Raw genomic sequence first — 15,859 nt, 5'->3', positions numbered from 1 at the left:
AAAATACGGTGAATATATATATAATACATTGTAGATAGGCATTTGTGTATATTTTTATTATTAAATTTATATGAACATACGCACATATTGATATATCGATATCTTTATATCTATCTATCTATCTATCTATCTATCTATCTATCTATCTATCTATCTATCTATCTATCTATCTATCTATCTATCTATCTATCTATCTATCTATCTATCTATCTATCTATCTATCTATCTATCTATCTATCTATCTATCTAACAAATGTCTTGTAACAGTAGTAACAGTTTGCTCTAAGGGTATAGTGTTCGTTCTTCTTCCGTACAACCCAGATTTTTAATATAGTTTAGAAGCAACATTGTTTTTTTTTTGGGGGGGGGGCAGAAATTTAATGTAAATGTCGATGTCGAATGAAACACTGTGTTACGATGAGCATTATAAATGTGACCTGCAAAACAATAGTAAATAATTGAAGTAGTCACCCTAAACGTATCTCAGATATATGGTTTGTCCGGAAAGTAGTAGGACTGACTTTTTTTTAAAAAAAGTAATAATAATAATAATAATAATAATAATAATAATAATAATAATAATAATAATAATAATAATAAAATTATATATATATTGAAAAAATCAGCCCTACTACTTTCCGGACAAACCATATATCTGAATCTGAGATACGTGTAGGGTGACTACTTCAATTATTCACTATTGTTTTGCAGGTCACATTTATAATGCTCATCGTAACACAGTGTTTCATTCGACATCGACATTTACATTAAATTGCTGTCCCCCCACCCCCACCCCCCAAAAAACAATGTTGCTTCTAAACTATATTAAAAATCTGGGTTGTACGAAAGAAGAACGAACACTATACCCTTAGAGCGAGCTGTTACTACTGTTAGAAGACATTTGTTGGTTAATAAACCAATATGAGAAAAAAAAGGAAAAATGATATAAAAATGAAAAGTATAGGAAAAAATATTTGTAAATGCACAACATTAAGAAAAATATGTGTAAAGAATAGAGCAGAAAGGAAAAGTTAAAGAAAAAGAAGACAAAAACGTATTAGGTTACTTTTTCGTTCTTTCAGAAAACTAAAGTTGTCACGAGTTGTGCACACTGCTTATTCAGTAGCCAGGATTATCTTTTATTATTATTATTATTATTATTATTATTATTATTATTATTATTATTATTATTATTATTATTATTATTATTTAAAGATATTTAACTCCTGCAGTTGATCAAGTTAGCTGTAAGATCGCTATTTGTGACATACATCGACTGTTTATTAACCTACATCTGTGGCAGCTTGAGAAAATATGCTGCTTTTGAAGTCTTGGTGTAAAGATTTTGTTTTTAAAGTGGGTTATTATTGAAGAAAAGTAATACATTAGTTTAAAAGGCAAACTTTGGAAATGTCACTACATACGCAGATTATAGCTAGAAGGTTGAACTGATTAGTTGTTATTGATGTTGATTTGTCTGAGAAAATTTGGAATAAAGACTTTTATCTTTGAAAGGTGTTCTGGTGCTTTACTAAAAATGATTTCGGTGTAAATCATCATATAATATCCTCATTCATTATTTGAGAACAATAGAGGTCGTTAATTTCATATGCCTTTATATACTACTACTACTACTAATAATAATAATAATAATAAGAAGAAGAATAAGAATAAGAATAAGAATAAGAATAAGAATAAGAAATAATTGCAGTGGGGCATACGTACTTGGTGTTTTGAAAAAGTATACTTAAAGAGGAGAAAAATATTTTTTGCGTGTTTACTTCAGCTTGGAACCGATATATAGCATTCAGCAGCTATTCGTTCATAGAACAGACAGATCAAGCTGTTCCCTACTGCTTCTTTAACTTGTAAGATTTATATTGCTTTAAAACTTCTTAGAATGGCTTCAAGTTTGGAAAATTAGCTTACTACTACTAGCAAGTGCCTTCCTTTTTGTCGCCTAAAGTCGTGTTCAACTTCTGATTGTTGAGCTAGTAGAGATGTTTTTACCCAAGTATGAACTGAATCGGCAATAACGTGCCAAGCACAGGTCTGTCTTTGCGCTCTTCCCTGCAATGTAATGGATATTGTAGTTACTCAGTTTTGTTTGTCTATACTATGATAGTTTGATAAACAATAAGTAATTTATTTCTTATTTGTACAAAAATATGTGTGGCATTTTATCAATTATAAAAGATCGGAAAGTTTTACATTTAAATCTGCCTAAAAAAGATAATGGAACAGATGTTGGCTGTCCCAATTCATAACCTATGGTTTTGTCTTAAACAGAGTTGCCAGTTGTACATATTTAGCATCTAAACGTTTTTCATTCCAAACCAGCAAATATGAAATTTTTAAGATAATTAGCGTCATTTCTGTATGAACACGTTTGTGTATGTTAATTTAAAATTTTGCAGTAGAGCAGAAGTTTTCGATTAGAAGCTTAAACCTAAAAAAATGACTATCTTTTTCTTATCAGCTTTAGTTCTTTTCTCAAAAAGGGTCATTTGAAACTTCCTGGCAATATAGTCTAGAAGCCTGTCAATATAGCCTGGCAATATGATGCACGTTGAATAGAAATGTAAGACCAGTAAACCAAATTCTAATGCTATTATTTCCTATTTTCAAGAACGAAGTACTTTCTCAATTGTATAATGATATTGAATCATCATTGAAACTTTTTGTCTTCAGCTGGCATTAAGTCCTGTAAAACAAAGAAAGGTGATAACTATTTGACTGTATAAGAGTCAATTGGTTGAGAGAAGGGATATATTAATCTTCATGGTCTGTTCCCCGCCTGAAAGTGACATCACACACCACTGACAACATTTGTCGAACTTTATAAATTGGCTAGAACGGTCAACATGATATGTTTTAGCACATGAATAGTTCAATTTATATAACTACAGAATGATCCAATAAAACTTCTAACATTTTAAAGACTATAAAACAAAAAGTATTGCAGAATAAAAGTAGTTCATTTACAAACAAAGAAAGTGGTATGGAAAACAATTTGTAATTACTTTGATCTACCAGATGATTTCTTTTTCATCGGTAGACCCATTGTTCGGAAATTCTCGACCCACTGTAAGATAGTGTTCCGACCCACTGCACATTTTCATTACATGGAATAGCAAACTTCCAGCAGAAATCTCTTTGCACTGTAATAACAGAACTGCTGCTTTTGAAAAACATTTCGACTGTGTACGCGCAATGAACTCCTGACTAAACATAATGATGACTGAAAATGGCGTGAGAGTGGTGAGCGTAAGCGATGACCCACACTACTCTCATCCCTCCACAGACAGCGCTACATCCGATCAAAGTAAGTTTTATTGGATATTACCTATAAAATTGTATTGTCAGTTGTGTCATTTCAGCACACAACAGAGGAATTCGAGGCCCTTCGGCGTCCGGCTTGGACAGGATTTCTAGAGCTTCAGTTTTTCATACCATTTATTTCGTTTAATACAAGTGTTTTTTTTATTACTCTTAATTGGTTTCAATTTTTATAGTGCATGGACATCCCTAGCGTCGCTGTTTTTCTACAATGGTTTCACTTTATAACAATATCGAATAACACGGGGGAATTTGGATTTCCACCAGCGCCACTTTTGATTGTGGCTATGTCATGTCCATGTTTTTCAGTGTAAACAATTTCAATGTTCAAAATGATTCTTCTAACAATTTTCAGTGCAATAGTAGACTTAGTTACCAAGGCTGCTACTTTTTTCTTATAACCACATTTGTGGTTCCAGACAAGACAAGTCAAGACAATACGGAACAGAATAGAGTAATTACAAAATGTTTTGAATACCATTTTATATTTTTAAATAAATAGCTTTCATTCTGCAATACTTCCTGTTCTATTAGCCTTTAAATTATGAAGATTTTGTTGGGTCGCCTGTTGCTTTCATAATCGAATAAGTTTCATGGATCATATAGATGATCCATAAAATATTGTAACTTTTTTAGTGGTGACAACTCTTATCAACTTAAGTAAAATTTAAGAGAGTGATTAAATTAGGTTTCTAAATTTTGGAAAGGGTACTTTGGATAATGTGACGCATGGCTATTGTTCAAATACATCCATGAGTCTATGCATTTATAACATCAAATGTACCATTAGTTATAATATAGTTCCGATAAATCATAAAATTCTCTTTCAATTATTATTTTTGACAATTTTGTACTTATTCAAGGGTAGAATCTGGTACCATGGACCTGTGTTGGATACTTAACTTTTAAATACATCTAGGGACCTAACATTGAATGCACCATAAACTATTACGTAGTTCCCAAATTAAAAGAATTATAATAGAGCATGATGACTCAGTGGTAGAGCGCTTACCTATGTGCATATGTTCCCTGACTCGAATTCCGGCCACGTAAGTTTGTGGTGGACAAGGTTGTGTCTGTGGATTCATCGGAGTATTCCTGTTTCTTCCCACAGTATTATTTCACCAATTCTTCCATCACCATTCACTTGCCTTAATTACAGATCTCCTTTAGTCTAAAGGGCATAATTTTGGGACATTAAACTGAAATACTAAATTTCGTTTCATTTTTATTATAAATTGTAATACACACTTCTAAAATATAATTTTAGCAATATTTTACCCATTCAATGGAATTAAATCAACCACTGAAATTTACAAAAGTATGTATTCAGCGCCGTAACTCAGATTTTTTGCTGAGGGGGAGCAAGCATTAACACGCGTATTTGGGCCCTCTAGAAAATGTTGTTTTTCTAATTCTTGGATTCCCTCTTTCCATCTTTCTATTACTCTTTATGGACCCTCCCGGTCTGCGGAGCCGTTAGTTACGCCTCTGGGCCCGTTATGACAAATTAATTAAGATGACAATATTGACACATCTCCTAGCAACTGCTATTTCCAATTTTTGCTTCCTATAATGAGGTCATCTGTAAATGCAGTTATATGATGCGGTAAACCCTCTAAAAGTAGGCGTACTGCTATAGTCAGCCCACCAGCTGATGTAGAATGAACCATAACGCAGCGTTGAAATTGATATGCCTTTCTAGTACGATTAAGTTCAAAAGTCATGTACTTTTGGCTTTCAGGATGCAATAATAGCTGGAAATAACGACTTTATGTCGATGGTTGTAATGCAAGATTTGCCTCTTAGTAGACGCAAAATGTCTTATGTGGACTGGAATGGAATGCTCAAATATTTTGTAAACTTATTGCATGCCTGTAGATTCAAAACTTAAAAGGAATTCTGAAGTACTTGGTTTGCGAACTATGAGAAGTGGTGACGAAAAAGAGCTGTCACTAGTCTCTTTAATGATATTAGCTTCTAAAAGCTGTTTAATTTGCAGATTAATTTGCGGTCTTACCGTCAAAGGAATAGAAGGTGACCTCTGATATAAAGAAGCTCCTTTGTCTATTCTTATTTTATGGACATAGCCAGGAGAGTATCCTATATCGGTTGGCGAATATGAAAAGACATACATGTATTTAAAATGCAAATTATGTACAGCCTTTTTCTGTTCATCCGATAAGTCCGAGCTTATGTCAAATAATTTAATATCAAAAAAGTGATTTGGTTTTGTCCAGCCTATCCTGAATTTCTTGTTCAGATCTATAAAAAGGTTCATCATTTAATTCGTCTATTTGGTGATCACCCTGTATATCAACTTCTTGCACGTTCTCCTCAACATATGCGATCGGTGTATTTTTTTGCTAATGTGACTGGCCTGTTAGTTAGATTTGATATTAATAGTGTGAAATTATTCCTAGATACTTTAGTAGGCAAAGACTGTAACCCGTATTTATCCAATAAATTCTCTAATGGAGAGATAATAAAATACTCTGTATCTATTTTTCGATTCTTGACATTAATGGGTAAAAAGAAATGTGTTCTGGCTGGTATGGTAACCTTTCGAGTAGTAAATACATCAGCCAATTTATGCTGTTTTATTGAATGAATTGCACTTGCTGATAATTCTTCCTGAGCGTCAACTTCAATTGGATACGGAGGTGGCCGTAGTTTCTTGTATACTGATAATGTATTACTTTGCAAGTTAATTTTGGCCTGTAAACAATTTAGAATATCTTCTCCAAATAATGGCAAGAATTCTCCGTGTTCTAAAATTCGAAAGTAGTGAGAAAATGTTGAGTAAATTTTGAATTTAATTAGAGCTATGTAACGCAAATTTACGATAGAATTCTCAATTCCTCGTAGATTGGTGTTAAAAGGAATCAATTTTGTGTTTGGCGGAATCCAAGATTTAGGCCATTGGCTCAACGAGCTTTCTGTGTCAATTATTACAGGATATTTTTCTTAGTTGATTCTTACATTACTTAACCATTTGTGTTCTTGATTTAACAAGTTGTTCTCTCTCCTATCGGTTACCGGAGCCATTGTATAAAGTGATGTCATTAACTGTTTATTAGAGCTAATACTTACGACTTTTTGTTGTCCCTTTACTTCCTGACTTTCGGCCCTCAGAACACGTTCTTGAGAAAAATTGCCCTGGGGACCCCCTAAATGTTTCTCTGCTTGGTTTTCTTATAACATGTGCTAGAAGAGTGTCCTTGTTTATAGCACGTACCGCAAACTGTGACTGTTTCTGGTTTAGGCGTATTATTATTTTTATTGTTATTTTTAGAATTGTTTTTCTTCCCATTCTTATGTTGGTTATGATTGCCATTATTCGTATTTCTTGTAATTATTACGGCCGCCCCGTCTAAATTGTGAGTTTTTAATAGCATTTTGGACTACTAGAAAGATAATTTGGCCATTTGATGAGCTAACTTACTAAAATCTAATGAATTATTGGCGCTAGAAGTACCAGATGTGCTTGGCGCAGGGGGGTCGGGGGGGGTTGCGTATTACCAACTTGAAAGGGAGGATTTGAAGGTAATTGATTTTGTAAAGCACCCTGTAGCTGTGGTGCTGAATGTACAGGAAATAGTGGGGTAGGTTGTTGGTATTGATGCCAATTAGGTGTCTGATTACATAACGGATAAGTTGGTTGTTGATGTGTGGGTAAGGAAGCACTAGCAAGTGCCGAAGAATATAAATTACTGACTGGTGGATCATAAAGTGAACAGATTGCTTGCTGTAGCTCTACATAATCACGTTTTTTCATTAGGTCATTTGCTTTTTCCAGCTTGTAAAAAGTTTTTCTTTAATCCTAATGATAAATAATTTATTTTCTGTTCCTCGGTAGCCTGACGCAGAAGTTGTCGGATAATTCTTAATTTCCTTAAAAAAAAAATATATGCACGAATCGGTTCATTTTCGCCGGAATCGACTCCCACTACTGGCTTTTATTATAAAACTTCACTATGTAGCGGCAATCTTGAAACGAAGTAAACCACTACCTATGAAAGGGTCAGTTATCTTTCCCTTAATGGGGAACAATTTGGGCAAGTAATCTTTTTCCATATAAATTATAATTCTCCTTCAACATGAACAATTTATTATATAAATAATTCAACATGAATATAAATTTAACAGTAACAAAATAAAGGTGCTGACACAAACAACATTATTCAAACCAAATTTAACCCTTTCCCATTTTTGACTGGCAGTCCAGAAGATATTCAACATTAGCATTCTACTTTCCAATATTCTAAATGGAATTTACAAATTATTCTTTTTGGAAGATTTCTCATATCAAAATTACTCTTAATGTGAATTTAATTCCCCAAATATTTAACAACATATGATTAATCTAGTGACCAAAGACATACCACTCACCAAAAACTTGCAGTAGTTGGCCAAAAAGAGAGAAAAATAATAGATTAAAATTTAGTACTTACAAATTCTCGCCGAGTAATATATCCCCGTTCACTTTACAAAATCTTACACTATACGTTCGTCTACCTTACGTCTAGGAGCACTTTAAGACAAAAACCATACCGAAATTACATTGTACTAATTTTCAATTTGACGAACAAAATTTATATGCTCCTACTCCGGCTTACCTCACGTTTCATTCTAATGGAAACGTAATAGTTACGGGTAGATTACACAAGATAGATGGCGTTTCAATCACTTCGAACAAACGAATATCAAAACCCTGGCATTGACCTACAGAGTCAATGTTTCCATACACAAGTTTATTTAACTAATCAGCTGATCGGAAATGTCCAAAGTTCTTCGAATTTTTTTCTAAGAACTTGCAGAGAAATGTCTCAACTATAAACAGTATTTTACAAAAATACTATACAAATAATTTCTCTAAGTTTTGCAAGGTTTGTTACAGGTAGTCTTTGACCGTAAGGTCGCCGACAGGATCTCTACAGAGCCTCGAAGTAGGATAAGCAGAGTGGAATTAGGGATCCAATGCTCCGTGGCAAGCAGAGGAGATTAGGTGGCAAATAGAGCCCCGAAACAGGCTAAGCCACTGTGGTTGGGATTCCCGACAGAGCCCCGAAGCAGGCTAAGCTAGGAGAAAGGATAGGCGTAGTTCAGAAGCAGACTTGAGGCCCTGGGATTAGGTTACTCCTAATGTTCCGTGGCAAACAGTAGGAGGGAAACCAGAAAACTGGTACCAAGTTGCTGTCGTCCACCAAATTTATATAGGTTCGCTGATGCTCCGTTGTCATCGTCTTCTCCGTGGGAGGAGCCAGGAGTCCGTCGTCTGCAGGTGATAGTGGATCCATCTGGTGTGCAGAATCCTCTTGCTAAACCATGTGGTGGTGTTTGTAAACATTAGCGTGAATAGTTGTTTATACACAATACCACGTGGGACATTACAATATTAATTTTAATCATGGATTAAGTGATATGAATCCAAAACAAAAAGAACACCATATATGAACAGTAATATTTTTAGGTACGATAAATGAACATGGTAACATTACCAGGTATTACATGAACACAAAGCGTGGAATAAAAGGTAAATATGCAAAATAAAGGTACGAATGTAGTTAATGGAATAAATGAAATGTATGAAATGAAATGCTCTGTACGTCACATCACAATGTTATGTTAGTTCAGACGAATGTAGTTATCTTCTGTTCTTGGGGCGATTGAGGACAGAGGGGCCCTTGTTAATAAGTACTTACATGATGGATAGATATGAGATGAAAGTTCATGAAGGCGATAAACTGCAAAGATTTCGGAGTCCATCATATCGTCATCTAATTGTAAATGACATAGTATCATAAAGTGCTGAAGGAGAGTATTCACGCAATTGGGCAGTGCATCGTTATCACGGCCGTAGCGGAGGATTTCAAGCATCAGAGGATGATGCAGAGCAAATCGTTTGCAGATATAACGTATACGAAGTTGTTCAAGATGATTTAGTAATGGTGGAAAGTCGATCATCCCATAAAGTAATCTCGTTGGATGTGGCAGGTTTATATGATATGCTAAGCGTATAGCATGACGCTCAAGGATAGCGAGTTTTTGGTAGAATGCAGATATCCAAGCTATATGTCCATATATTAATGTACTCTGAATGTACATGAATGTTTTATATGTATTGATTACAGCACGTGCTCGTAGCCCCCATGTTGTACCAACTATAACCTTTTCAGAAGATTAAGTGCTTTCTGTGCTTGGCCTATGAGTTTAGTAAGACGTGGAGTCCAGGTGAGTGTCAAAAATGACACCGAGATACGTAATAGTAGTTGACACGGGAACGGGCGTAAGATTAACCTGAAGGAGAAGTTGATTTGAGTTTCGATATATTCGAGAGCGGCGTCTACGTGGCAAGAAAACTATGGCTTGTGTTTTTGAAGAGTTAATATTCAACCTCCATATATGACACCAACGCACGAATGCATCAATGGCTGCTTGTATGGTTTTATTAAGAGATCTTACTGTGCGAGCTGTTGTGAAAAAAGCAGTTAAGTCCGCAAACTGGAATATTGTGGTGGTATTAGGAACGACTAGGTCGGAGACGTACAATAAGTATAATAAAAGAGACAAGGATGAGCCTTGTGGTATCCCAGATTGTAAGAATATTGGAGGGAGACCAGGGTTCGATTCCCGGTGGGAGCTCATGTGGTTCGGATTCCACGTTAATCAGTAGGTCCACGTCTCATATAGCCTCGCTGCTGAACGGGACGCTAAATTAAAAATCAACTCAACTCAAGAATATTGGATGAGATAGCGTTCCATTGATCGAGATATAAGCTAGTCGCCCTAGTAAGAAGGAGTGTATGAATCGGATGTACGAAGGTGGTAGCAGGTAGTTACGAAGTTTGTATAGTAAGCAAGGATGCCAAACCTTGTCAAAGGCTTTTTCTAGATCTAATGTTACAAGGGAAGAAGGAAAGCCTGTATTAAACTGATTGTAAATGGCTGTGGTGAGACGGAATAATTGATCTAGAGCGCTAAATTGTCGTCTAAACCCAGCTTGGTGAATTGGAAGAAGGTTATATGACTTAAGATAATCGTGCATGCGACGAACAAGGATTCGTTCCAAGATTTTGCAGAGACAACTTGTGAGGTGAATAGGATGGCAGGATGACTTCTGATGGAGGTTTCTTTGGGTTAGGAAAAAAGAAGAACTTTAGAGTATTTCCAGTCGAGCGGAAAAATCCAGTTCGGAGAATAAAAGTATAGATGCTGCTAAGAAAGATGAGAAAAGAATGAGACGCCTGTCTGACGACAACATATGTAACAGAGTCAAAGCCTGGTGCAGTATTCCGTTTGCCTAGAAGTGTATTACTAATAGTCTCGGGGTGAATCGCCGTGGTTAGAGGATTATTTGGTTCTAAAGTATGATCAGCAGATGGTCCAAAGGAAGCAGAAGCTGCATCAGTATGTCTGTTGATAGCTGATTGTAGGCGATCTGGAATATGACAGCCGGGTAGTGGTGTAAAATACCTTGAAAATAAGAAGCAAATATATTGGCCTTATCTGTATCCGTAAGTACTGCTTGATGGTTATGAGCAATGGAGTATGGCGTACGAGAAACTTTGCCGGTTAGTTGATGAAATTTGTGTCAATATTTCGTAGGATGTACTTCATTAGCAAGCGTGTTGCAAGTTTCGATCCAGTGACATTTCTTAAAGGCAACAATATAGTTATGAGTAATCCTCAGGTATTGGCGACGTAGTCGAAGCGCTTCAAGGTTGCCCGTAGCTATATATTCACGGAAAGCTCTGCGTGAGGCTGAAATAAATGGTAAATGTTGCGGAGGTATTTTAGGTTTATGTAACTGAACTTCGATTGTTGGAATTGAACGTTGTGCTGCTTCCCGAATGGCTGTAGTAAGAGCAATTATTGTTTTATCGAGTTTGTATTATGTACTAGGCATAGTGAGCGTAGTTACAGCATCGTCTAAGTCAGAGCGATATTGGTTCCAATTTGCCTTGTTGTAGCAGTAGACCTTCTTAGAAGAGGGCTTAGGCTGAGTGTTAGGAGAACAGTGAAGTTCGACTATGATTTGTACATTGTCGCTACCTATAGAGTCTTTTCCCCTTTTAGCCTATTACCCTTTTAGGCTACCCATATCAGAAGTATTTAACAACTAACAGTGAGAATTTGTTTGGATGTTACCCTTTCCTATAAGCAAACCTGTACAATGTTTTTGGTATTTGTACCGTAAAGCAGTGTACAAAATGTTATTTTCCTGTAAAGGCAAGTCTTTACTTTGGCCATTTCATTCATTTTTTCGATTCTTTGATTCATTGATTTGATCTTTCGGTTCCGGTTTTGAGAATTTACCTGTTCCGCTAACTTGATTGCTGGTATCAAGTGATGTGGTACGTGATGTTGGTATGTTGATGCTGTTTTGTTTGAACTGATAATTATGGATATAATGTGACGTAAGCTTGTGTCATTGTCTGCAGTCTCACATGGCTTGTTGCGGGTGGTTCGTTTGTATTACTGTGCTCTTCGTATGATGTCAAATGCCATAGAGGTTCTGTTCGATCAAGATGTGATGCGAGGTGGTTTGTTGTGCGGGTTGTTCGTTTGCATTACTGTGGTCTTTCTGTCATGTCAAATGCCATAGAGTTCCTTTTGACGAAGTCATAGGAAATCTAAATTTTTATAAGTTATCGACATTAATTTGCAGAAGTGATATTGATACTTGTAGATTTTGTGTCACTGTGAAATTATTGAACCTTAAGGGAAGTTTCAGTGTTTGTGAAAAGGAGCAGAAGCTATTGAGCACAGTTCGACATAATCCGTTAAAAGTGTACTTTTCTGTGTTATAACCGGCAATGTTCATATTAGGCCTACTTGAAGCAGTTGTCTGTGCGAACTGGCAGCTTTATCAGTAGATCTAGGTTGGAAGTACGTGAGTTTGATGTTGCAGTTTCGATATTATTTATGGAATAGGAAATTTTGTTCCGGTTACAGCATTGGGCAAAAGTATTATTTATGTGGCACGCTGTGGAATTGTACATGCAGCATTAAAATATCAGGTATTTACTTTTTATTATTTTTTCCGTAGTTGTAAAATATTTATTTGGTTTCGTTTGCTGTTGTTTCTTTTGAAGTATATAGTTCTGTGAAATTTTCACTGTACGTTAATTGTCTCTTTTCAAAACTGTAATGGCGTTAGGAGGGCGTGCTCCCCTCATGTATATAATTTCTCTTTCTAAGAGGAGGGATTGGGGGCTCCCCGTCTGTATTCTTTCATTATGGAAGTGTGGTGGTTTGTGCTGTAGTTTCATCTATTATTTAATACATGATGTATTTCAAGTTTTGCTACATTTAGGACTGATATGATACGAAGTTCGATTAATTCTATATGTATTAATACTTGAAATATGAAATGTTGTAAACAAGGGCGCCGATCCTGGGGGGCCCGAATCTCCCAAAGCTCATGTGGGCCCCCATGTATTTTTATGAATATGTATTTTTATTGTTATATGTATTGTTGTATGTATTTTTTATGAATGGGCTCCCCAAAGTTATAGAGAAATCGGCGCCGTTGGTTGTAAATAATAGTAGAATCATTGCAGTCAGAACCACCATGATTTCTAACCGATTGGACTCGTAAGGAACTGTTTCCTGGTTATATTTAACGAACTGTTCCAAGGAACCGGTTCTTTATGGATCGGTTCATTGAACGATTCAATTGAATGAAATAGTCAAAGTAAAGCTTGCCCCTGTAAACATCACGAAATTATTGTAATGTTACGTGAATATATACTAGACCAAAATTTTTAGTTTCTCATTAAACAATTTATTTTAAAAAGAGTATTGAAAGTGTGTTCACGGATACAACAAGGATACAAACCACTTCTAGAAACAAACATTTGAAGTGAAAGGGAAAACAGAAACTATTTATGTAACAGAAATGTATACCTTTGTCAAAATATTTGTGACGATAGTAACAATGACTTCCGTATTGACGTAACAGAAAACAACCTTTTGTCGTAGAATAGTCCAGAAATAGAGAACAGATAGATGTAAGTGAAGAACAAATATGTATATAAGCTCTGGTAAATTCCACCAGAGGATGAGTTGCCTTGAATCGACGAGACCTTGCTAGTCGCGTTAACCGAGTCCGTTAAGTCGTGAGTCTTGTTGTATAACTATTGGATTTCTGTATGGATACAATAATGTAAGTTGGAATCATTCTTTATTGTTTTCTACCAAGCATAAAATTATTACCAGTAGTAGCATTGGTCCGATTTATATTCCTCACGCACCTTAGGCCTTTGTGCCAGGGTTCATATTCATGCTTATGTTTATTTATATTTACATATGTTGTTACAAGTTAACTCTTGGTTTAATTATGGTTATAATTACTTCACTTAAATCAATATAGAATTCACTGCGAATGACAGAATTTAACAAGTAACTTTGATTTCTAATTGATTTATGTAACTTTCTGTAGATGTTCATGTAATCTCCTGAGCTGATTGGTTCAATTCTCATGCAGACTCTCATGTCTCGGATCATTGTCTATATTCTGAATTTGTTGTGAGAACCAATCTAGCCTACTCTGTCTTATTAGTATATATGTCAGAATAAACTGTTTGACTAGGAATGATTGTGATTATTGAACTACTCTAGAACTATTAAAATCCCCGATCTCCCTCACACACGTAATTGGATAAGTGGCTCCGCGTAGCGTAGTCGTTAACGCTCTCGCCTTCAGTGCGAGCGATCCCGGGTTCGATTCCCGGTGGGAGCACTCGGTCGAAAAAGTGTAAAACCACCCTGAATAAGGTTTTTGCTAATAGAGAGCAGCACTAACAAAAAATTGAGGTGCGAAACGCACTTATGCAGTGTTTTACTTCCAACACTTCCTTCAAAGCATTGCATTTATAAACATTTAATGTAATGAACACCAATATTTACACGCAACTTGTTAAATCGCACACGTTCAAGAGTTTTTGTAAGAAGGTCAGTTAACTGATCATTCCCACTAATGTTTCGACTTGAATATCATTGTTCAAAACTCGTTCACGTAATTTGTAATAAAAATGACGGACTTCAATATGCTTTGACCGTTTGTGATATTCAGGATTTTTCGACAACTTCACAGCACTTGCATTGTCCGCATAGAGTGTAGGCGAAGATTTCAAATTTGAAAGCTGTTACAGTTCTCTTAAAAGTCTCTTCAACCACACCAGCTCCTTAGCCCCTTCACTAGCAGCATTTATTTCTGCTTCTGTAGTAGAGAGCGCAACTACCTTTTGAAGCTGACTTGTCCAAGTTACGGCTCCACTAGCAAATGTAGCAATAACACCAGTAGTTGAACGTCTTGTGTTTTTATCCCCAGCAAAATCGGCATCACTGAAAACTTTCAGTTCCGCAGGTTCTTTCTTGTACTTAATACCGAAACCTGTAGTACCTTTCAAATATCTGAAAATTCGTTTACATTACCCCAATCACATCCCGATGGTTTGTTCATTTTTCTTGCGACCTTACCTACAGCAAATGCAATGTCGGGACGAGTTGCCATTGATAAGTAAATAAGACAACCTACCGCTTCACGGTAAGGAACCTTTCCTGTAAAATCTTCAGAGCTGTTGCCTTCCTCCCGACCAACTGGTGTTGAAACAGGATTACAGTCACATTCCAAACTGTGCCAAAATTCGGTTGGTATATGCTTCTTGAATTACAGTGATCGATCCGTCATCCGCACATTTTATTTCCATTCTCAGAAAATTCTCCAAGGAACCAATCGAGATTCTGAACTCAAGTTGTAACTCATTGATGAAACCGTCAATATCCTTGTCATTACTTCCTATTACAAGTCCGTCATCAACATAAAGTGCAACATACAACTCACATCCATCTTATTTCCGGTAAAAAAGACACGTATCAGCTGAACTATTCTCAAAACCGGCGTCCGTCATGACTTTAATGAACCGTTTATTCCAGCAGCGTGGGGCTTGTTTTAACCCATACAGTCTTCTTTTTAAGTGATATGCACGATCACTACCATCATCAAAACCTGCCGGTTGCTCCAAATATACATCTTCTTCAAGAGTACCGTTCAGAAATGCAGTTTTTACATCGAACTGTTTTAATTTCATTTGTCTTGTTGCGGTCAATGCTAACAACATTCTGATTGTGTCATAGCGAACAACGGGACTAAAGGTTTCACCGTAATCTATTCCTTCCTTCTGTACGAAGCCTTTCGCTACTAACCTAGCTTTGAACCGAATCGTACCGTCGTTTGAAGTCTTCCGACGGAAAACTCAACGGCTTTTCAACACTTGTACACCAGATGGAGGATCAACCAAGTCCCAAGTTTCATTTTCTTGCAGTGATTCTAATTCCTCACGCATAGCTTCCATCCACTTTTGTTTGTCACTAGATCGAATGGCATCACAATACGATTGTGGATCTGAACAATACTTAGTTTGAAAATCAGCCATGCACACAAATTCGTCATTTTCTAATACAAACTCGCCACTTTCCAACCACTTCGGTTTTCTCTTCTCTCGCTGACTTC

At 36.1% G+C, this 15,859-nt stretch overlaps 1 protein-coding gene across 1 annotated transcript in view; it reads right to left on the bottom strand.

Moving 5' to 3' along the window:
• Nucleotides 1-15,467, bottom strand: part of LOC145680191 (sodium- and chloride-dependent glycine transporter 2-like) — a 38,064-nt gene extending 22,597 nt beyond the window's left edge. Inside the window, exons 1-2 of the mRNA XM_081750446.1 lie at nucleotides 15,310-15,467; nucleotides 14,497-14,760 (exon numbers count right to left, since the gene is read on the bottom strand). Coding sequence (XP_081606572.1) covers nucleotides 14,497-14,760; nucleotides 15,310-15,467 — 422 coding nt within the window. The remainder of the gene's footprint in view (nucleotides 1-14,496; nucleotides 14,761-15,309) is intronic.
• Nucleotides 15,468-15,859: the final 392 nt, after the last annotated feature.

This window comes from Thermobia domestica, chromosome 1, assembly GCF_964235325.1.
Source record: "Thermobia domestica chromosome 1, izTheDome1.hap1.1, whole genome shotgun sequence".
In the NCBI taxonomy this organism is placed as follows: Eukaryota; Metazoa; Arthropoda; class Insecta; order Zygentoma; family Lepismatidae; genus Thermobia; species Thermobia domestica.
Note: the sequence above shows the minus strand (reverse complement) of the source record. Positions and strands in the feature narration are given on the sequence as shown.